At 42.2% G+C, this 23,809-nt stretch overlaps 1 protein-coding gene across 5 annotated transcripts in view; it reads left to right on the top strand.

Moving 5' to 3' along the window:
- FBN1 (fibrillin 1) overlaps positions 1 to 16,969 on the top strand; it is a 141,492-nt gene extending 124,523 nt beyond the window's left edge. Inside the window, exons 50-65 of one of the 5 annotated variants that reach the window (XM_058033121.1) lie at positions 570 to 719; positions 2,063 to 2,128; positions 2,823 to 2,939; positions 3,295 to 3,414; positions 5,026 to 5,148; positions 5,573 to 5,704; positions 6,320 to 6,445; positions 6,971 to 7,177; positions 7,769 to 7,894; positions 8,110 to 8,232; positions 9,095 to 9,211; positions 9,665 to 9,793; positions 10,600 to 10,719; positions 13,531 to 13,762; positions 14,791 to 14,965; positions 15,697 to 16,969. In XM_058033121.1, the coding sequence (XP_057889104.1) occupies positions 570 to 719; positions 2,063 to 2,128; positions 2,823 to 2,939; positions 3,295 to 3,414; positions 5,026 to 5,148; positions 5,573 to 5,704; positions 6,320 to 6,445; positions 6,971 to 7,177; positions 7,769 to 7,894; positions 8,110 to 8,232; positions 9,095 to 9,211; positions 9,665 to 9,793; positions 10,600 to 10,719; positions 13,531 to 13,762; positions 14,791 to 14,965; positions 15,697 to 16,086 (2,453 nt within the window). In that variant the 3' untranslated portion in view covers positions 16,087 to 16,969. Of the gene's footprint in view, positions 1 to 569; positions 720 to 2,062; positions 2,129 to 2,822; positions 2,940 to 3,294; positions 3,415 to 5,025; positions 5,149 to 5,572; positions 5,705 to 6,319; positions 6,446 to 6,806; positions 7,178 to 7,768; positions 7,895 to 8,109; positions 8,233 to 9,094; positions 9,212 to 9,664; positions 9,794 to 10,599; positions 10,720 to 13,530; positions 13,763 to 14,790; positions 14,966 to 15,696 lie in introns of those variants that run through there. The other 4 variants (XM_058033123.1, XM_058033122.1, XM_058033125.1 and 1 more) reach the window with 4 other exon arrangements.
- Positions 16,970 to 23,809: the final 6,840 nt, after the last annotated feature.

Below are 23,809 nucleotides of genomic sequence, written 5' to 3'. Positions count from 1 at the left end.
CTGCTGGATGCTTGTGGTCTGTGATCTCAGTTCTGTCCAGCATCCTGGTTACCCAGCTTCAGGGAATAAAATGTGGTGCCACGGGGAGAGTTTGCTTTGTTTGTGTGTACCTCCGGAAGAATGAGGAAGGAAAGGGCTGTTGAAAATTGCCTCTTATTTTAGCACTACACAATATTGTCTTTACAAGTTGATGAAAATCTCTTGACTTGAGTGATTCTTACTAGTAATAGAATATAAATTTATGAGGCAATATTCCATTTTTTCAAAGAGGAATGAGGGTAAGAGGACAGTACAGCCCTTCCACTTCTGCTGGACCAAAGAGAAAAACCCTTGCTTTTCCATACTGAAGTAGGAAACTGTTCCATAGCTTTTCTTTACTGAGGTAGGGAGCTTCCCTCCTTTTTCAAATCTTCCACAGTCAGAGACAATGATGGTCCCTATTAAGAGAGCTAGATGGAAGTTGGGTGTTTTGGTGGTGTGTATCTTGTAATTTTGCAGTTAACACCTTCAAGTGAAAATTGTGCCAAGGTTACTCTAACTGCTCATAACAAATTTTTTTCTCTGTGCAGATCTGAGAGTGAGCTACTGCTTTACCAAGTTTGAAGATGGGAAGTGTTCTGTGCCAAAGTCCCGAAACCACTCCAAACAAGAGTGTTGCTGTGCCCTGAAGGGGCAGGGATGGGGAGATCCCTGTGAGCTCTGCCCAGAGGAAGCAGATGGTGGGTTATTGACTAGCTTACCATACAGCCTCTCTGAGCAGAAAGGGGATTGGCATTCTTATTACAAGGAATTTAGAAAAATAGTTTTCTAAAAGTGTTTAACCATAGAAATTGTCATAGGTCACTGTAAAGAAGATGCCATTGCTGTCTTAAAAACCATGTCCCTTGGATAGTCAGATATCAAACATATTTCTTCTTTGCTTATAGATTTGTTACAGTGTTTAGGTGCTGGGTATTTTGCTGTGGAGGTATCACATACAGGAAGTGGAAAGCAACAAGTAGGTCCTTGATAGGCTCTGAGTAGCAATTCCTGCAAGGTGAAAATGGAATTCTTCTAATTGTAAATAGGTATAGGAAGAGATGCCATAAACTTGAAATCTAGTTAAAATAAACCCCCAAACAGTTAAACTGGATCTTCATCTGAATTTTGTTATTAAGAAAATGTAAATTTGCAATCTTATAAATGTGAATGACTTGCAAAAATAACAAAATACAGGCCTTGAGGAAGGAAAACCTGCCTGGACCATTGCTAAAGAAACACTTTCCTTTGTTGGTATCCTTTTTAAGCCTGAGTAACTCAACATCAAGCAACTCAACAGGGCTCTGTAGCATGGTGGTGCAATTTGCTGAACAGACTGTAATTCGTGCTGACAAATGCGGTTAACAGCGTCACTGGTTTCAGCAATACATGATTGCAGCTCATTTCATTCATTAGTTGTGTAGATTTTTTGCAGAAAATCCTCACAAAAGCTGAGGTTAGAAAAGAGAATTAGAAGTGCCAGTTGCAATATTCCTCCTAGGCCTATTGCCTGTGCATGTTTCGTTCCATTGACACAGACCATGTGAACCAAAGGCAGTTGAAAAGCACAGCTTGTGTTGCAGCATTTCCTTGAAGTGTCAGCATATGTGTTTTTCACAGTCTAAACTCTCCCAAAGGGTATCAAAGTGCCTTTTATCATATTTTAAAAAAGAAAGGGCTTTAAGATAGCTAAGTCTGGATTAAATTATGCCTTCTTCAGAAAATATAGCAAGTTTTACAACAGAAAAAATGCAGTCACTGCTACTGAGACTTCTAAAATAGAAATGCTGCATTAGTTTGTTTCTTAAGGAAGTTAAATACTGCTAATTATTCACAGGATTTTATACTTATGCATACAGGAGATCACAGTTTTTGCATGAATATAAGATGATAAGTTAATATATAAACATACTTTTTTTCTGGACCTGAACATGAGGAGGATGAACTGATAGCAGGGGTTCCAGGTAGTTTGTGCAGAATGCTGATTGCTAAGATAGAATTTAACATATGGTTTGATTTTTATGGGTTTTTTTTTTTTTTTCAGAGGCATTCAGACAGATTTGTCCATTTGGAATTGGCATCCTTGTTGGACCTGGTGATGCAAGGCTGGGTAAGTGCCTGAACTGCACAATGCCACTTCTACATCAGTGTGCCTTTTCCACCCATAAGCCATTCTCCATTTCAACACCTCTGCAACTATTTCCCAAAACCATGAATTCTGGAAACTTCTATACCCTTTTACCTTCCCCAGTTTTTCATACTGATTTCAAATGCCAGCTTGAATATTTCAAATATCAGAAATTAAACTTGTTTTAAAGCTAGGAAACTTATGTAGGATCTAGAGAAGAGATCTAATGTCATGTAGCATACTTGTCTTTTCTTATACAATATGTGTAGCCTGTTTACAGTAAATGGTTTTAATCCTCCAGAAGTGCAAACCACGGTTTCCCAGATCCCTTCAGTACATTCTGTTCTCTCCCAAGACAAACAGCACTTCAGCCTTATTGGCAAAAGTTTGCATTTAAGGAGCACTGGATGACTACTGCTTTTCATATCTGCTGCTTTCCCTGTAGCCCCAGTCAGAGAGGATTATATCTGACATTTAGAATCAGTTTCTTTTCTGCATTCTGAAAGCTGGCCTGCAAAACAAATTCTGTGCCCTAATCCTAATGTGTCAGAATTTAAATATTAGTATTTTTTGTGATCTCAGAAATATTTCTTGCCAGAACACTTGTTCTTTGAGAGAAGTCTGAAAGCACATGAAGCCAGTTGCACTTACTGTGTTGTTTGTATTTCTGGTTAAGATGTGGATGAGTGCCTTGATCCTGATAACTGTAAATTTGGGCAGTGTATCAACACAGATGGGTCCTTCCGCTGTGAATGTCCATATGGTTACATCCTACAAGGAGCAGAATGTGTGGGTAAGTACAGCTCTTCCAGCTTCCATTTTAGAGATTCTCCTGAGCTGCTAAGTATGGCATTAAGGAGCAGTGGGGTAGTTTTATTCTAACATTTGGGGTCTTCATCCCTGCTAGTGCTTGAAGCCTGCCAGGGCAGGGCCAGAGCAATCTGCCCCAAGTTGGCCCTGCTCTGGCTGAGTGTTTAACCCAGATAGCCTCTAGCAATCTCAAATTATTTTAGGAGTCTGTGGTTCTAATTCAGTATTTTGAGTTCTTGCATTTTCTATTTTTCTGGTTGTACATCAACAACATGGATTTTTTTATCATTTTGGTTGTGTATAACCATGTATTCCTGCCTTGGTCTAACTGCTTGCAGACACTGATGAATGTGCTGTTGGAAACCCATGTGGAAATGGAACTTGCAGGAATGTGATAGGAGGCTTTGAATGCACCTGTGTAGAAGGATTTGAACCTGGGCCAATGATGACCTGTGAAGGTGAGACTCCTGTGTGCTAAGGACTGTTGTTGTAATTGTGTTCCCTGATTTTGAAAACAGCTGAGGGGAGTAAAGCAGCTTTAAAAACAAAATATGGATGCTTGGAACAATACCTCTTCATCTGAAATGGGAAAATTGGCTCCCCTTCCTGTATCCACCTTGAACTGTAGTATGTTTTTCTGACTGGAGCTGGGGTGGACAGACTTTCAGGTGGTATCTACTATGGGACTGCCCAGAGAGGAGCATGTTAGGGTGCAGTCTCTTCAGAACAGTTCCCAGAAGTGCTGCTTACTGTGTGTATGGTTTTTGCCTGCCTCCTTGAGTGAAGAGACTCACTGTGCATGATGAAGATAGGAAATGGGCTGCTTGAGTGAGTTAGGGAAGAAACAGGGAACAAACAGGAAAATACTAATACAGTACTCAACAATTACCATGGTACCCCTAGGTTGAATATTCTTCCTGCTTTGGTGTCTCATTTCAAAAATTAAAATTTGAAAATGTATGATGAGAAGTAAGGAAGATCAGAGGTATAGAATAAAAAAAATAAGAATTTTTCAGTGTGGAAAATGTGGCTGAAGAGATATATGACTTTATAAAGCCACAAGTGGTAAAGGGACCAAAAATAGAGGGCCCATGTTAGACAAACCAAAGCAAATATTTTTACATGCATGGTACTTATTTAAGTTGTGGAACCCTTTGCTGCAGAATATTAGCAGGGCCACGAGTATAAATTGACCCAGAAAGAGATTTTACAAATTTGTGGGGGAATCCATCAGTGGAAATTAAGCTTGATAGTTTGGTTGTGGCTTTTGGCTGTGGAAGTCCTTAAACTGAGAGGCTGTGTCAGGGGAAAGATCTCTGCATACATGGGATGAGGTTTTTAATATTCATCTCCTTCTGTTACAGCCAGGGAGAGGAGAATGTCCTGGGACGTTCTGACACTGTCCTCTGGCTTGACACAGCTGTTCCTAAATTATCTGCCACAATCTATTTCTTTGCAAGCCCATGCAAAAGAATGCCTCTATTTTTGCATCAGATTGCAAATGCAAACTGTGTTTGTGAGTACAGTTAGAGCTTCATTTGCTTCTCTGTGGAATTTGGGTAAAAGCTCGAATTGCAGAGGAGGAGCTAGCTGAGTGCATAAACGTCACTATATAGCACTAATAGCTCAAGCAGTCCAGGCATTTTGTGTGTAAATGTACTTCAAAGTAATGTTTCAAGTAAGGATATTGTTTTATGGAATTCAGTTTATGAAGAATCTGAATTAATGCATGTAGAATTTAAATAACCAATCAAAAAACCCCTGAAAAGATGCAGTTTTAACTGAGCAAGTATTTTGGCACCGTGGATCTAGAAATTATTTCCATTGGCTACCTGCTGTTGAACTTATTGAAACTTCAGGTAGCTGTGCAAACATCCTGGTGTGTCTGTTGCCTACTTCTCTACAGAAATCCATGAAGAGTAGAACCAAGGGTCCCCAGCTATTAAAATCTAGTCCTCAGTAAACGGGGATCTGTGGTATTGCCTGTACCTAAAGCCTGTGCACTCAAGTTGGCTGAGTTTTACACACGTGTTTCCCTCCCCCCTTGGTCTTTGTCACCCCAAACCCAGATGTGAATGAGTGCATCCAGAACCCTCTGCTCTGCGCCTTCCGCTGCGTGAACACTTTTGGATCCTACGAGTGCAAGTGCCCCGGGGGGTACGTTCTGCGCGAGGACCGGAGAATGTGCAGAGGTAAAGCTCCACCACACTCTCACAGTGCTGAGATAATGATTTCAGTTCCTGCAGGGGCAGGGCTCTGACTCACTGCACTGTTGGGCCAGAGTTTTAATCCCAGGAAGTAACTGAATCAGAAAGAATTTGGGATGAAATTCTATGGTTTGCGTTATGCATTTGATTGTACTAGGCCTGTCCTGCCAGTAAATTTACACATCTTCCTAAAGTGAGATCATATCAGATGATACAGTTTTGTCTTGCCCTAAAAATGGGCATTTGGGAGAAATCAGTTTGCTCAAGGCTAGTATATTTTATGGTTGGTTGAGAACAATAAATGTATGTGTAGGGTTTGATTATGGTAGAGATTCCAAAGTCAGAATTTGCTATTGTGAATTTCCAGGATCATGTCTCTACATAATAAAGTCTAAACCTTGTGTTTTAGATCAGAATGAGTGTGAAGAAGGAATTCATGACTGTGACTCAAAACAGATGGAATGCAAAAACCTAATTGGCACCTATATGTGTATCTGTGGGCCTGGTTATCAGCGCAGACCAGACGGGGAAGGCTGTATAGGTAAGTGACACTGAAGTGGTGAAGCTCTTGAAATACACAGTTCCTCAGCAGATCTAAAAATTTTGGATTTAATGAAGTGTTAAGAAACTCAGGGGCAGAATTACACAACTACCTGTGTAATGGATCTATTGGTGCTGTACACACTTGGTTTTGCTGTTCAGGTGTAGATATCTGTGGGTAGTAAGTCGAAAATCTGGGTGTGGGTGTCAGTTTGTACTGCTGCTGCTGACTGCTCTGAGGGAAGAAGGTGAGGATTTGGTTGGTTGCTGGAGGCTTGTTTATCTCTGCTAGCAGGAATGAGAGTAGATCTGAATTTTTTGTAAGCCTTGGAAGACATTCAGAACAGCAGCTGTAACTATGAAAAATGTTGAAAACCAGTGAGGAATGCAGATATATATATTATACTGCAGATATAATATATATAACAATTGTGAGCTAGATGACCATCTTTCTTCTGAAAATTGAATAAAAAAAAAAAAAAACCTTTAAAATATAAGAAAAAGAAAAAAAATTGAAGTTTAACCAGGCATAATGCACAGCATGAAAGCTCCATACCAGTCTGTTATCTACATTAATCTAATAATGGACTTTTGTCATAAATTTTCAAAAATGCAGATGAGAATGAATGTCAGACCAAGCCTGGGCTCTGTGAGAACGGCCGTTGTGTGAACACAGTGGGGAGTTACAGGTGTGAGTGCAACGAGGGATTCACGGTCAGCGACAGCCAGGACGAGTGCCTTGGTAAGTCCCAGCTTCCACCTGGATGAGCTGACACTTGAATAGCTGCAATGAGGGCTGAAATTAAACTTAAAATGTATGGTGAGAAAACACACTCTTGAATTTACATGCCTTTGGGAAGGGGCCTTCCTGCAAGTTCCTTCTTCCCATGCTCACCATGTCCCTGCCTCAGTCAGTCCAGCTGGGGTGAAAGCTGAGTGTTCCAGGGTTTCAGTCAGCCAGGAGCTGCTCTGACATTTCTTTCATCCTGATTTTCAGCCAGTCCTTTTTCTCTAGGTTCAAACAGAAACATACATTTTATTAAGTATATTGTAACTTCTTGCCTTCCACCTTTTGCTAAATTTCTTGTCTTTGTTTCCCTTAGATGTCATTCTCTCGTTCTTACTGCTGGTAGTCTTTCACTCTCAGTTCCGCAGTCTCAGGGTGAAGTATGCCCTTTCTCTTACATTTCTGACTACATTCCCAACATCTCTTGACCCTCTGGCATTCACCATTAGGATTCTCTGTGATGCACAATTTGTTTTCCAGACAACAGGGAGGGCTACTGCTTCACTGAAGTCTTACAAAGCATGTGCCAAATCGGATCGAGCAACAGGAACGCTGTCACCAAGTCGGAGTGCTGCTGTGACGGGGGCCGAGGCTGGGGGCAGAACTGTGAGGTCTGTCCCTTCCCTGGCACCGTGGCCTTCAAGAAGCTTTGCCCTCATGGCCGAGGATACACATCCAGTGGAGCAGGTACTTCTCATTAAATGATCTCTTAGACAATGCTAAATTAGGTGATAAATTATAAACTCTATTTTTGCATATTCAAACACTGTAATGTCCTAAATGTTTTGAGTATCAGCTGAAATTTTCTGAGATTTTTCGTGTTGACTGAGTATAGTCCCTTGGGACGATGGTGCACAGCCGAAGGCCCTGGATGATGAGGCATCCATCCCACCTTGGCAGATACTTTCTTTATGTCCTGGTTGACTCTGACGTGCACTCAAATGGGAATTTGCATCTCACATTTGAGTGTGTTGCAGGCACATATTGAGAGCTGTTTGTGTACATGAAGGCAAAGGGATGTTTGATTTGTGAAGGCTGATACATGATCAGCTTCAGTTGCTCCCTTCCACTTGCAGCTTGTTCACTGCATAAGAAAGTTAAATTAATGCTCCATTCCGTATTTTTCCACTTGCTATTTCTTGTTAAATCTGTGCAATATTTCACTATTTTATGTAGTTATTTTATGTATGGTGTGGGTTTTCTCTGTGTCACAAGAACCTATGAAGCTGCACAAAATCAGTTTTGCTCCATTGAGAGCTAACCCTTGTTTAATTGCAGATATTGATGAGTGCAAGGTCATTCACGACGTCTGCCGCAATGGGGAGTGCATCAACGAGAGGGGAACTTACCATTGTCTGTGCAATCTGGGCTATACTACAGATGTCACTGGCACTCTTTGCATTGGTAGGTTTTACATTGTGGTGTTTGTATATAAAGTTTATTACTAAGAGAGGACTTGAAGAAAGAAATAGGAAGATTTTGAAAAATGAGAAAATAAAATGTCATTTGTTAGTGCTTTGGGGATTTGATTTTCCTTCTGATCTATCCTGAACATTTTGTAAAACATTATCACAAATCTTGATTACCAGCACTGAGGTATGTGCTTTTGTTTCTTGTAGATCTGAATGAATGCAATGAATCTCCAAAACCTTGCAATTTCATCTGCAAAAACACAGAGGGGAGCTACCAGTGCTCATGTCCAAAGGGATACATCCTGCAAGAAGATGGGAGAAGCTGCAAAGGTAAAAATCAAGAAAAGAATTTACTGTAGAAACTGTGTTTTTCAGGCAAAAATAATTGCAAGGACATTTAAATGATGCAAATCTGTCTCCTTGATTGATGTATTTCCACTAAAGACAGTGGAAGTGGCTTGCACAGGATGGAGCTGGTATTTCAGTTAACTCCTTTTTAATTTGGATGAACAACAGGTGGATGGGAATTTTTGCAGGTTGATGGCAGCTGATCTTCAAAAGATTTTGTAATTTATAATATATAGGATTTTTCTCATTTTGGTAAGCTTGTTGGTTTAAGCCATATCATTCAATGATAAATGAATCTTACTGGATGCAAAGGTGGTTTGCAGTACATAGCCCAGCATCAACAGAACTTTTACCATTCTTTTGCAGCATGCTGGATAAGGCACAGCAGTGCAGGAGAGATTTTGGGGTATTCTTTAGAATTCCATACATTTATGTGTCTTGATTTGATAACTAAGATTTGATTAAAACCACACAAATTAGAGCAGCAATTCCAAATTTGGCATGCAGAATGACAGTGTACTTTGTTGTTAGCATTTCAACATTTCTTTTGGAGTAATAGTGTGCTTCAGTACAAGGCCATTTTCCAGTCTGCCAGATCTCACGAAGATGGTAACTTCCCATTTATTGGCTGAGCAGACATTTATTACATCACAGAAACTTTCAGACAAATGGGATTGGTGTCTGCAGTTCAGTGTTAACATGGACACTGTGTAGCTCCAAAGTCCCATTCCTTAAATGTGAGGCTTCATGTAAGAGGAACTGGAAACCAGAGTGATTTATTTGTAATCACTTATTCCTGAGTCCACGGAATATAATTGAAAGATGTTTTCTTGGGTTTTTTTAGATCTTGATGAATGTGCAACAAAGCAGCACAACTGCCAGTTCCTTTGTGTCAACACTATTGGGGGATTCACTTGCAAATGTCCTCCTGGATTCACTCAGCACCATACAGCCTGCATTGGTAGGTGACATGGGAAGGTAGATTTGGGATTTATTATTGACCCTTACTCCAGAAGCAAAGCAGCAAGGAGGTAAAATCATCTTCCTGAGGAATCAAATGGAAACATAAGCCAGATCACTTTCTGCTCTGCAAGCTGGATCCTGTTCCTGTATCAGTTTGATGATCCCGTGGTATTGGTGTGAATTTGCAGGTGTTTGGAGACCAAACCATCAAACTTCATATTTTGGTGAAGAAAAGAAAGTTTCCCTTCCAATTACTTTTGTGTTTCCAAATTCAAAAGAAGGCAGTGTAAACTGTCCTGTGATGCAAAGTGAGAACCTGGGAGGGCAGTGGGACACCTGTGTTACTGATGTGCCTTTACCTCCTGCCACAACCCCTCCATCATCAGCATGGCCAAAACATCAGCTCTGAAATGACAGCTACAAACTAACACTGAGCTTTGCTTTCCCCCAGACAACAACGAGTGTGCTACTGAGATCAATCTCTGTGGGGCAAAGGGCATTTGCCAGAATACCCCAGGAAGTTTTGTTTGTGAGTGTCAGCGTGGCTTCTCACTTGATCAAACTGGGCAGAGCTGTGAAGGTGGGTACAGCACCATGCATTTCACTTGGCCTTCTCTTGCTTCCTTAATCTTCTTTCAGCCATAATGTCACCCAAGGAGTAAGCACCAAAATCTGCAGAAGCAAGCATGTGTGGGTGTAAGCGAGGGGGGAGTACAGAAATTTAGCAACAAGGCAGTATTTCTCTTCATGGGCCAGAAAAAAATGGATATATTGTGGGATTCTAAAGAGCTGGACGGATATTTTCTGGGGAGATGTAGCCTGGAATGTTTTAGTTTAAGTGTCATAAGTTCAGTGAACTTCTTTTGAATCCTGCATGCGTTTCTGAGGGAGTCAAGGACAGGAAGTCTTGCATCTCCAAGGTGACCTGTTAAAGAGAGAGTTCAAGGGCTGTAGACTTATTCCTCTGGGTCTTTGGAGCCTTCTCCTGGGACAGAGTTTGGGTTGTTTGAAAAGAGGTATCCTGGGATTTTTTGGATTGGATGCCTGGGTAAAAGCAAGGGTCTGTCTGCTGTGGAGCTGGGACCCTTAAGCATTAGGGATCCCATATACAAATGGCTTTCTCCTGTCTGCTCCACAGCAGAATGCAAAAACTGAAAATTTTTGCTGAATGTGAGCGCTTTCCATGGTTTTCAGCCCTGTATTACTTGCTGTGGAGCCAGAAATCCAAACCAGAAAGGCCCATAGTGGTCAAGTTTTTGGAAGATCATGAAATATATTATATATATCTATGATAAATGAATATATATGATTATTTGTAACATATTTTCCAAATACAGCATAATTTGAGCTTCTCTCCCAAACTCAGAGTGTGTTTCACCCTTTTAGATGTTGATGAATGTGATGGTAACCACCGGTGTCAGCACGGCTGCCAAAATATAATTGGAGGATACAGGTGCAGCTGCCCACAGGGATATCTCCAGCATTACCAGTGGAACCAATGTGTTGGCAAGTCACTTTTGTTAATTCATACATTAAAATGCATGTTACTTTAGTTAGCAGCAAGAAGTGAAGGGCAATGGTGCAGTTGGCCATACTTTCTGTTGTGATTATAATTTGCTAAGTTCAGCAGAGTTTCATTACAAGTGTGGTCTCCTGTGAAGGCAGAGTGGATATGAAACACACAGTAATCCATGTCCTGGTTCAAGAAGTGTTTAAGCACAAAGCTCTCTTTGAGGGTGCTAGAGGCTGTATTGACTTTGAGGAAGCTTATGATGCTAATTTATTTTGTGATCTGAACAAAGGAAGTCTTACTCAGCTGTGCAATGGTTTCTGCTTGGACAAAGGTCCTGTCTAAGAGTGGATGGTGGATTGAACCTGGAACTCTCAGAAATACAACTTTGGATCATTAAATCATAAAATTCAGCTTCTGGCTCCAAGAATCTCAAATTCCATTAAAATCCTACTTGATCTGTGCTTTTGTCATTCTTACATTTAATGGGCTTCATGCAAGTTAGCCTTCTGTGGATACCCAGAGTTGTGCTCTCTTGAGAACAAAGAGCTTTATAACTTTTGTTTGGCTTTCTTTGCTCTCAGAAAGATAGAAATTACTTTGTTATCACTGTGGTGCTCCAGGGAGGTCTCTGCTTTTAATTGTGCTTACCAAACCTCCTGACATTATATGCAGGCCTTGCTGTCACGTTTGCTTTGCTCTAGCAGTCTATGTCTGTAACATACAAGAAACACAAACATGTGGGGTTTTGAATGTTAACTCAATTAGCAGAGTTTAGGGTTAAATTAGAATTTAATCTACAGGAGGATAAAAATCCCCCAAGAAACCAGCACTGTCATGTCTGGCTGCTGGAGGACAGTGCAAAATCTGAAGAAGTGCAGTGCTGAATTTTGTGAAACATCTTGGCTGTTTCCAGGTGTTCCTGGGTGAAAACATTTAACATAATTGTATTTCCAAACCAATACACATAAGTGTATTTCCAAACCAGGTGTACACGGCTATTCCAGCTTTTGAGGCCATTGACTACTGTTTAGATTTATACAGGGAATACCAGTTTCAAATGCACAAGCACTGAGTATTTGCCCCACTGAAAGAAAGGTGCCAGTCTTGGCACCAAAACTACTGGTCCACCAGAAAATTCACCAGGGAAAATTCTTGAGGGCCACACCTGGGGCAAGCCTCAGCCAGTAGTTCCACCTTCCACATGGGGCAGTCCAGGCAGAAATCCAAGGCTGCAGGAAAGGAGGTTTGGGTCCCTGTGTCTTGTGGCATTTGTCCTTCTTGCTGAAACTGAGCATGACAGAGCTGAGTGTTACAGAGCACAGAAGAGCAAGGCTGGTGCCTGACAGCACAGCTTGTGCTTTTTTCTTTTTCTTCCTATTCTTTTTCTTCCGACACTCACCCAAATATGGGAATTAATCTCACTAGCATCCCCTTTCTTGCCACTGTGGAGCATGGTGAAGTGAGCATATCTGCTCTTGGTGCAGTAACTTCCTGTGGCCCAAACAAGCACCCATGATGTTGGTATAGTTGCTCTGAGGTGTGAGAAACACTGAAGCATCTCTCTGAGTTAATGGCAGACCCTTACAGGCTTTGGGAACACAGGATTCAGCCCCAGGTTTAGTACCTTGTGGTCTCCACATTGTACTGTCTGTAACTGTATATTCTTAAGATACTTATCTGGATCTACTGGGTGTACCACAGGGGAAGAATCCATGTGCTAGGTTTTTCCATGACAATTCCTTCATATTCCTTGGCAATCCCAACTCTGCAAACAGTTTGTGTCTTTTTTAGCCTATTTAATGAATCGTTCAGGGATTTTTTATGTTGCTGCAACACATTTAGATAATCACTGAAGAATGCTTTGGTTCCTCCCATGTCTTGTGCTGTCTGTGACTGCATCCCCTGCCCAGGCACTTCCACAGTACACCACATTGTGAATCAGGCTGCAAGAAGCAAAGACATTGCTTTTAAACAAAGAACAAAGAGCCACATTGTTTGGAAAAAGACAATAATGCTCTGACTTATTACTTATTCTCCTGTAACCTGGATGTTGAGGTCAGAGATGCTGCTCTGTACTTCCCAAATGGAGTTTCTTATGTGTGCACACCCACAATGTACATATACATTTATCACAGAAAACGGAGAACAATAATATTCAGAACTTTTTGAAGCAATTTGCCACATCAGACATCAAAAATCAGACCAGCTTCATTTCAAAAAGTAGCCATTTTCAGTAAATAAGCCTGAAGTGACCTGAAACTCCTACAGTGCCACCCTTAGGAAGTTTGGAAAAGGACTGGTTCAGAATATAGCAGTCTTTTGTATCTATAGCTGCTTTTATTTTTACTTTGCTACTTCCCCTATCTTACCTATGTCTAATATTTAAATGTAAGTGTGTAGGGAGGTATTTTCAATCCCTGGAAAAAGTGTCAGAGCTTGATTCCTTACTCTTCCTTTAATGTTGAATAGCACTATGAACAAGGGATTACTTGACCAGATTTTTGGCTGTACAAAGTTTTATCCTTCTCAGTTATTTCTGTAAAAAAACGCTATCTTTGTTTCGCTGCTCTCCAGAGCATGACCTGACATGGCATGAAATATCTTCTGTAGAGCAGCCCCAGTGTTGCTGTTGTGTGCTTGTAGTCATCTCCCAGGGAGCAGTGCCCCAGCCAAGAGGAAGGACAAGCCCAGTTTCTGTGTCCACCTGAGGTGGCAGCAGATTCAACCAAGCAGGACCTGTACAAGGGGTAGGCTGGACTGTACCTGGGTAAAAGTTAACATGGTATATTCTGCTTCTTTTCCAGATGAAAACGAATGTCTCAGTGCACACATTTGTGGAGGAGCATCCTGCCACAATACTTTGGGAAGCTATAAATGTATGTGCCCTACTGGATTTCAGTATGAGCAGTTTAGTGGAGGTTGCCAAGATATCAATGAATGCGGTTCTGCACAAGCCCCGTGCAGTTATGGCTGTTCAAACACTGAAGGTGGCTACGTCTGTGGGTGTCCACCTGGTTACTTCAGAATAGGACAAGGGTAAGGGATTCTCATTTTAAACTAACAGATACCAAGGGAACATGGGCCACTCCTTTCCTAGCAGTGTGGAGCAGCAGAACCAGGGGGATTGTCAGCCATTAACAAGGGATAGGATTGAGAAGGTGCTCAAGAGTTGGATGCACCTACTGATTTTGGAGATTGGGGAGGGGAGGGTGGGGAAAGGTAACCATGGAAAGGGAGGGGTTTAATGCTTGAAGTTTGGTCAGGGCTACCAGGTTTAATCCTCTATTTTAAACTACTGCTTTCACCTCTCCTGCACACCCCAGCAGTCTGCCAAGTCCTCTGAGCTTGGCACTTGGGAGCTCGTTCTCCTTGTGATTCACTTGTCTCCTTAAAGAAGAACAAAACAAACATTAATAATAACACCCCCTACCAGCTGCAAAAAGAAATTACATTATACAAGAGGTTTCACCTGCTGGTTGGAATAACAGCTCTGCATGCTCTTAGGTTCTTGTATGTTCCATATTCTTCTGTGTTTCAAATTCATATTTTTTAAATAAATGCTTTATCAATAAAACAAATTTTCCCTTGCCCCAGTGGGTGTGTTAGGGCTGTACATCATATAGGGCCAAGCAACCCAAATGGAAAGCAGAAAGATTGTGGTTTAAAGTTTGTAAGTGACTAAAAGCTTTGGGATGCATTACGAGAAACCTCACTCTCCAGACTTTTCAGCAGTTGTTGTAAATTGGTCTCTTTAAATGTGTTCCAGGCTGGATAACAGAAATTGCTAACAACAACTCAGAGCTTAAGCCTGTGTTTTTAAGACTGTTAAATATTGGCAGGTCTCTCTTGGGCAAAAACACATGAAGGCAGATTCTTGAAATAAAGAGTGGCCTCATTGTGATTCAGTGAGAATTTTGTCTGTTGACTTTAGCAGAAATTTTTCCTACAAAATGAATGCAACATGATTGCTTAATTATTTGTGCTTACTGTCCCCCAAATGCAGCTTTTGATACATAGATCTCTATGTCTCACTGGAGTTAATTTTGAATTTCTTCCTTCCTCAGACACTGTGTTTCTGGAGTGGGGCTAGGCAGAGGTCAAGGACAAGAGCTTTCACTCAGTGGAGAAGTAGACGACAACTCCCTCTCTCCAGAGGCTTGTTATGAATGTAAAATCAATGGCTATCCCAAGAGAGGAAGGAAGCGCAGGAGCACTAATGAAACTGCAAGTGAAGCAGAGGTAATTGACCCTTTCTGGGGGGAAAGGGTTTGTGGCTGTCTTGTGAGAGCTGGACTCAGAAGGATGTGTGCCAAGAGACAATCCCTCAGGGAAAATCTACACCCTAAAGTAGATCAAAGCTGGTTTTGGATGTCAGGTAGTGTTTTTGTATCAGAAGTGATATAGAGCTTCCCTTGCTTTCCAAATGAAAATGTTACAGTTTGTGCTGCTGTCTCAAATGTTACCACCCAGTCAGAGGTGAAGGGTGAGGCTGCTTTTCCAGCACTCTGCTGCACTTGCAGGCTGCCCTGGCTCCACACTTAAATGACTGTTGCAAAGCAGAAAATCCCCATTGAAATGCTGTGGCTCCCTCACAGACCCTGCTCTCCTTCAAAGCTGTTCTCTTAGCCTGTGGCTTCCCTAGCAGAGAGGAGGAGAGTGCCTTGTTTGCTCTCTTTGCAGGAGTCACAGGCTCCCAGCGTGCAGGGGCTTCACCTGTCAGGCAGCAAGGCACGTGCACAGAAACTTCCAGTGTGTGTCTCAGGCTTCTCTAACCCACACAGCAGAGGTGACAAGCTCTGTACTTCACCCTGAGGAGTCCTAGGCCCATAAGAGTGGATTTGACAGGATGTTACAGAACCTCCTTTTAAAAATTGTCTAATTAGTAATTATTGACCTGGGTAAGAAATACACACAGGCACATGTGAAATGCTCTGTGACAAAGCCAACTGACATCCTTTGTTCTTGTGCAGGATCAGCAAGAGCTGGAGCCGCCGATCAGTCTCGCCAGCTGGGACATTGAGAAAGCAGCGATCTTCTCCATCAACATCTCGGATCTGAGTAACAAAGATCGCATCCTGGAGCTGCTCCCTGCCCTCACCACACTGACAAACCACAACCGGTACTTAATTGACTCCGGAAATGAAGATGGTTTCTTTAGAATCAATAAGAAGGACGGGATAAGTTACCTTCATTTCACAAAGAAGAAGCCAGTGCCTGGAAATTATTCATTACAAATCAGTAGTATTCCACTCTATAAAAAGAAGGAACTTAACCAGCTTGAAGCGAAACATGACAAAGACTACCTCAGTGGTGAGCTGGGAGATAACCTGAAAATGAAAATTCAGATATTGCTTCATTAATTCATCAACCAAAGACCAAATAATTAAACCAAAGATAGATAGGTAGGACTGAATATTCCTCCCAATCAGATTCTCCATATCATAGGTACAATCTTACATGAGTACATTTGTATGAACAAGCACTATTGTATTATTACATAAACAAGGTACAGGATGAATATGTGAGCTCAAAACTACCACTTCCTCAGGCTTTTACGTGTAGCTGAGCTACCTTGATATGTTGAATCTTGAAAACTGGGACTTTGATCATTGGAAGTTGGCCACTGATGCTGAGACACGTCATCATTTCAGCACAGGTACAAGAATGTGCTTTCAACTGATGGACAGCTCTATTTTTGTAATTCGTAAACTTCGCTTCTCCAACTACAACTTACTAGGTCAGCCATTTATGATATCCATTTGGTGCTAGTAAATTTTCAACCTAGATTTATAAATGCACTGTAATATTTACACAACTTAGAAGCCAAAATTGCCATTATTCAGTCTAAATACTTCAATCAACCAAAGTTAGCTCAGTAGTTTATCTCAGTTATGCCTATAATACATTACATGTAAATTAAGTGTGTGTATACTGTAATCATGCTATTTTTATCAATGAAGCATTTGTAAACTAGATTAATAATACCCTTAATGTGAGGGTTTGTAATGGTGCTTATAAGACCAACTACTTGTTAACTGTATACACAAACCTGATGATAAAGTTTCTGTGACTTGCCAAAATGCACTGAGGTCAGTAGGGACCATTAAACATTCTCAAAAGTCAGATGACAATCAGTGCCATCCTACACCATGACATATTGTAACATGTCAAGAGTACCCATAGCCATTCATATCAACAAGGGTTCAATGTCATAAATGTCACAATAAAACAGTTTTTTTTTTTTTAGTTTATTCTGTGGCCTTGTGTTTTTGCTAAAAGTGTGATAAACTGCATACTTCAGGTGTTGTCAGTAGGGTTGTCTTTGTATCTGTCTGTGTGTCCAGGTGATTCCTTCTTGAGGGAGCTGCTACTGTTCATTCTTCATGCAGAGAAAGAACAGAAGAAGTACAGAAACCTTCACAAATCTAAACAGCAGTGGACCTCTCTCAAGTTACTGTGTGGTTGCAGAAAGGAAGCGAGAACATTTCCAATGACTTGACCTGATTAGTCTGGTCAAAAAGTAATCTGCTAGCCAAAACACGCAGAAGTGGATGTTCAATCATTATACAGAAAACACAGTTAAGGTTGAAAAAACCCACTATTGTTTGCTAAAACTGCCTTAAGATATTCCTTCTTTTACCCCCACTTCAACAGTTACTGTCATATAACCCATGACTGATAACAGAAGAATAATCCAATACCAGAAACCATCACAAGCTTTAGATGGGTTTTAATATCAAGTGAATTATTCAGTGATGTGGGTGTACTTGTATATGCAAATGCCATGGTGTATCTTTTAGCAGCAATGGCAGAACATTGTACTGAGGTGTGATGCTATAAAATCTGGAAGAAAGAAGCACTGAAACTGCTGCTGGGACAGCACTGTAGATGATAGAGGGAACATATATTGAGCTATAATGGCTTTGGAAGGGAAATGTACGCCTATAAATCACCCCAAATTGTATTATTGCTCTCTGTGATTTTGTCTGCATAACAAATATAACTATATAAAAAGTAAGCTTGTGCACAGGATTACTTTGATATTTTTAATAGATCATGTCTGGATTTTATTTATTAGTGTGCCAAAATGTTGAACAGTGTATTTTTTCCATATGTTGCATAACTATGGTGAGATATAATCAGGACTTTACAGTTGTAAATGGCACTCCTATATCAGCAGGTTGGGAATGATTTTTAGTGCCAGTGTGCATGATTGTATAGTTTATAGGTAAGTACCATTTAAGTATTTTTTCTCAGCCCCTAAACACTGAGGGGAACTGAGAAGGACGGTTTCAGAAAGACCTGTCAGGAGTCTATCCAGTACACTTGGTTTACATTTAAGCTCCATGTAACACCTTATGATGCCAAAGGTTCTTTGACTGTGTTCCAGCAGCCCCAGTGTTGCCCACACTGTTCTGCAAATTGCCTTTGCTATGCTTCAGAAACAAGAAATCTTGACAGTAGCTCTTTTAGTCATTTAAAAATGGAAAACCCAGACGTGCTGTACCAATCTGCACATGAAAATCCACTTTTTTGTACATTATTCATCTGTCTCTTTGCAGCAATGTCCTTTAACTGATATATAATTTTTGTCTTGGTTTTAGTTTGCTGTATGTGTATGATCATTTCTGTTAGTTTGAATATTTGCATCTTCCTTGGCGTCTCAGTGAAGCACAAAGGTTGCACAATAACATTGCATGCAACCTGCAATTAAAAAGTGGTTTGTAACTTGCAGTGTGATTTTGAAGTAATCTGCTGTATTTAATTTCATAGTGGGACCCCAGAATGACTCTAAGCACTAGACAGACTGAAGTAGAGGTTATTCTAAATGTGTATCCTTTGGCAATTAAAGGATATTTTTCAAATTCAAGGAAATAACAAAATGCTTAATTGCTTGAAATAAGTGTGGCTGCCCTCCACTGCGATTGTGCAAATGACTCTGCATAGATGATTGCATGGATAATAAACCTAATTTTTGGTTAACAGATATTAACAAAGATGGCTTGTTACTGTACACAGCAAATCATTCTCTTATTGTGTGTTGTAACAGTATCTTGTAAACTTGACAGCCCACGTGTATTTTGGCAGAACACCACTGTTTCCACAGTCTCTCTTTTAAGCTGACTTTCAAAGAACCCCAAGTATTTGCTTTCTTATGGCAGGTCTTGAAAGGTCATACTCAGGTTTTCTCTAAGATAAATATTCTGTGCTGTGATTCAAGTTCAGCTTTGTGCTTTGGAAGAGCTAATCAGGTCAAGACTCCTCAGCACAGACAGGCCTGAGCTGTTTGGAGCAAGATGCCACAGTTCATGTGCAGCAGCTGCCTGTGCCTTCCTGGGCCCAATTGGGCACTGCCAGTCCCTGCCAGCAGCAGCACAACAGGTAAGAGCATCACAAGGCACCAAACCTGCTGCTCTAGGCCAAGGAGGATGTGGTGGTGGTGGCATTGCAAAAGCTTTCTCACCGCTTTTAAAAATGGATGTTGGCTGTGAAGGAATGGCCACTTGAGCCATTAAAGCCTCGCAGTATTCTTGTGGACCTGATGGTCTCTGCCCAAATTAACGAGGTTAACAGCCTACGTTGTGCTGCTACATTCTGAGTAGGCACCAGGTGAAGAGGAGAGAGCTTCTCACTTCACTGTGATGAGAAAATCTTATCTTTTCAGTTACAGAAAGGAAGCCAGAGTTCTGCTTGGATGAGGCTGGAGCTGCAGGAGCTGTGCACCACTCAGTGCCCCCCGGCTGCACTGTGCCAGGTAGGACAGGAGCTAATGGGACACACCAGCTTCAAAAAACTGGGACATCTGAGCCCAGGATCTTGTCTACTTCAGTCTCTCCCCAGAGCAAATCTTGCAGCTTTTCTGCTTGCAGGAGTGGCTGGGAGCTAAGGCCAAGATATGATGTACACCAGATTAATCCAGTAAATCCGGGTTGGCAGTGTCCTACCAGAGTAGTTGCCCAGAGTAAGCCCTCATGTTATCACAATCTTGGCAGACTAGCACTTGGCTAAAACCCTTGTGTTCAGAAAATCCCAGAGCTTCTAGTTGATGCCTGTGGCCTGAGCATGTGGGATGCCTGCAGAGACCTGTGCAGCTCCTGTGGTTACACAGAGCTGCCTGGAGAGCTCTGTGTACAAACCCCATCACCTAAGGTCTGGGATGTCACATTAACCTGTGAGATTGTGTCGGTTTGGGGTGCTGTGAAAACTTAGGACAGGGCAAGCAGACAGGTGTGATTTGGGGCAAAATATGCCATCATTTACACCAATGAAAATGTGAATGATTGTAGAGGTTGCAGTAGGAACAAGAGGGAAAGAAATAGGGAGAGGGTAGAATGCTGCAGTAATTCAATGGCCCAAAGTGCTCCAATGCATGCTCTGTTTCACTCACATGTGCTGGTCCTGCACAAGCCCTGGTGCTTTGTGCTTCTGAGTTGTCCCTTGCAGGTCCCCAGGCAGGTGCTGCAGGGACCAGCAGCTGTCCCCACAGAGCAGGACATGCCCAGGCTGCTCTCAGAGCAGGCAGAGGCACTGCTGGTGCCAGGCTGGTGGAGGTGGTCCCCAGTCACCAAGGCTGGTGCTGCTCTTGGAGACTTTGAAATTCGATTCCTCAGGAGCAGGCTGCGTGCTCTGGTTTGCCTGAAGATGAGACCCTCTTTCTGTGCAGCAAAAATGTTGAAGATGTTGATGACTTCAGCTCTGACAAATTCCAACTATCTGCTTCTGTTGTCCTTAGAACTTGCCAAGTATTTCACACCCTCATAAGAAATGCTTTTGAGGAATAATCACGCCCAAGCCAATTTCTCAGTTATGAGCTTCCCATTGAGTTCAGGAGAGGAACCTTGGGGCCAGAGAGGTCAACAAAGTGTTTATTTTTGTATTTTGGGCTCTCCTTTCTATTTCTACTGTGCCATGTGACAGGAAGTGTCTGTGGAGGCCCAGGCTGCCTGACCAGTGGGAGTGTGCTGGCAAAGCTGGGCTGCTGCCCTGTGCTGGTGCCAGCCTGTCCAGCGTGTGCCATGGCTGCTTGTTGGTGTGCAGCCCAGTCCTCAGCCTGCTTAGACACGTGCCCATGTGTGCACACAGCAATGTAGGTGGTTTTGTCTGAAGAGTGGAGACAGATACTGTATCACAGGCCAAAGTGATGCTGTGATAAGTCTTTGCTAAGTACAAGGAAGGGCTTTTCCCCTTTCTTGGGCTGGACCTTTCCCTTGCATGTGGCAGCAGTGCTGGCCCAGCCTCTCCCTGGCTTGGCTCTCACATCTGCAGGTTTGTTTGTTTATGAGCTTCTCTATGGCTCCCAGGGCTGTAGGATGTTCCTTGCTACACCCTTGTGAGGTTGGGATGTGTTTGTCATCCTTGTTTTATAGGACAAGAACTGAGAACCAGATGTTTTAGTTTGGGAGAGCTCACAGGCAGTGGCCATTCTGCCAGGACTAACTCCAAAATACTGAGGTGTCCCTGGAGAGGAGGACAAGAAGCCAGAGGGGTTCATCAGCCATGACAGCCCCAGCTGGCATAAAGCCATGGGAACTGCCCCTCTTCACTAAAGTGCATCTCAGATGGAGCCTGCTGGAGCTCTTGCCTTTCCCCACACTCTTCAGAAAGCCAGGAGCATCACCCCGTGCCCTGCCAAAGAGCCCCTGGAGAGTCTCTTCCCATAGGTGCCCCACCCAGAATTGTGCCACTGCAGGTGCAGCTGCACCAGTTTAAAAAAAAAAAAAAGCTAAGCAAAACCAGTGTCAGTTCTTGATAATTTACTGCAAAAAAAAGATTTTGGGTAGGGCCAGCAGGCTGCATGGAGATAATCAAAATTGACACTGCTGGTGAGCAGGACCTGGGCTCTGCCAGCCTGCCTGGCTTATCTCTCAGGCTGCTGGAAGGACCATTCAGAAAACAGGGCTACTGCTTAGTTTTCTTTGGAGATTGATTCTTTATCCCTGTAATTTCTGTGTGAAGTGCTTCAGGGTGATTTTTTTTGGTCTTTGACAGCTCAGGAGAAATTATTTTTTTAAATCAGCTCATCTGGGTCTGTGTTTGACTATAGCTCCAGTCCAGCACATGACTGAGCTGGTGAGCTTGGACAGGTAGGAAAGCTGTCTGGACTTCTCTGTGTGTGCTTGCAGCTCTGTATAAATGTGTTGTTATTATAATCACAATAAATACTAGAGCCTTGAGAAATGTCTATAACCCAACCCAAATCAGGTGAAACTCCCCTGGTTTTGGGTTTCATTACAAACTCGAGACTTGGGCCAGGGTTGTGGAGGTTCATGAACCTCTCTGAAGCTGGGCTCAGTTTCAAGCAATAATAGGCCAAGTTTCAGGCAAATCTAGGCCAAGTTTTGTGTAAATTTGGAATGAACTTTAGGTGAATAAAAAATGATTTATGGTTTTAGGTTGAAACCATATCACCATATCAACTATGGACTTTTTGCTTGGTTTTAACCTGTAACCAGGAAATCTTGGCACTTTGGCTGAGTTTCACTTTGGTATTGATTTTAGACCATAAAAACAAAACAACCAGAGCAAAGAGGTGAGTCTCAAGACAAATCATGCAGAAACTGGTTTACAGTATGGGAGCCCAAAGCCATGCATTGCACTGAGCACCAGCACTGAGATCTGTTCCCCACTGCAGGTGGAGTCTCAGGGCATGGAGAGCTGTTGTATGCCATGGAGGAAGTCCTGAAGAGACCTGGTCTTTATCTTTAAACCATGTACCATCTGTGTGTTTCATGGCTTAAGACTGAAAGCAGCACCCAGAAATGGAAGGGAGAAAAAAAGGCTGAGAAAATCCACTACACACATGCTCAGGGCAAGGGTAAGGAACCAGGAAGCAGAACTGTAATTCAAAAGTTCACTCTTCAACAAAGCCAGCTCTGCGTGAATTTGTCTGTTATACATTTGCCCTATAATATGATTATATCATTTAGGAGACTGAGTTTACTACAGATCATATTGTGGCCCATACACAGGCAAACTCCACACTCCTATATTCCAAAATATCCTGGGAACAAAAGTGTTTTCTGCAGCACAGATAAAACCATGGGAGGAAGTTGTGGGTCCCAATGTGGCTGCCAGGCCTGGTTTGAAGGCCAAGTCCACTGGAGTTGCACAACCCTCTGGTCAAAAAGACCAACTATTTGTGTTGGGCTCATTTGTGCTAACAAACAGCACAGTCTTCAGTTCCCTACAGACCAGCCTGGAATTTATTTAAAAAATAGAGAATTGGTGAAGGATTTATGCAGGGGCACCTCCCCATCAACGCTCTAAGCATTAAATATCTCATGTCCTGCATGATGTCTAAGAAAGAGCAGTCCTACAAGAGAAGCAGCTGAACATTGTCTTTGAGCACCAGCTGGGAAGGCGGGGTGAAACAATAAGAAAATAATGCGGTCTTTGGTGTCAGCTGAACCCCCACCCTGCAAAATCTGCAATTAACCAAACATCGTTTGCTGCCAGTCTCAGCAGTGCCATCAGCCTGTCCCCACCAGACACACTCTTCAAATCTACAGCAATAATCCAGCCCTGAATGACAAATCCACTTATTCTGCCACATCTGAGCTGCTGTGATCTGTGTAAAGCTGCTCTTTATAGCCTGTGCTGGTTCAGCACAGTCACATGCCAATGGTACCTGTCTCTCCTTGAGCAGCAGGAGCCAAGTGCCCCAAGGCTGCCCCAGAGCTGCCTGGAGACAGCTCCCACACAGAGACATCAGCCATGGGCCTGCAACCACTCAGGTCATTAATGCACAAAAGGCATTTTCATGGCAGCAGTGCAAAGGTGAGTGAAAGAACTCCAAGTGCCAGAAAGAAAATACTAATTAAGGCATGGAATTGTGTTCTATGTGGGGATGGATCCTGACACTAGCTGTTGTCCCTTTTTATTTACTTGGAAATGATAACAAAAGTCAAATCCAGGGGTTATTAGGTGTTCCATTACTCTAGATTTATCCAGATGTGCCCTTCTTGGGTAGATACCTTTATCATAAAGTAGGTTTGGTGCAGGATCACTCTGCTTATGCTTCACTGCTCCAGATATATGTCAGCAAAGTGATTTCTCATGATCCAGGGTCCTGCTCAGAATAGT

Source organism: Melospiza georgiana, chromosome 13 (assembly GCF_028018845.1).
Source record: "Melospiza georgiana isolate bMelGeo1 chromosome 13, bMelGeo1.pri, whole genome shotgun sequence".
Taxonomy (NCBI): Eukaryota; Metazoa; Chordata; class Aves; order Passeriformes; family Passerellidae; genus Melospiza; species Melospiza georgiana.
This window is presented reverse-complemented; position numbering and strand designations above follow the sequence as displayed.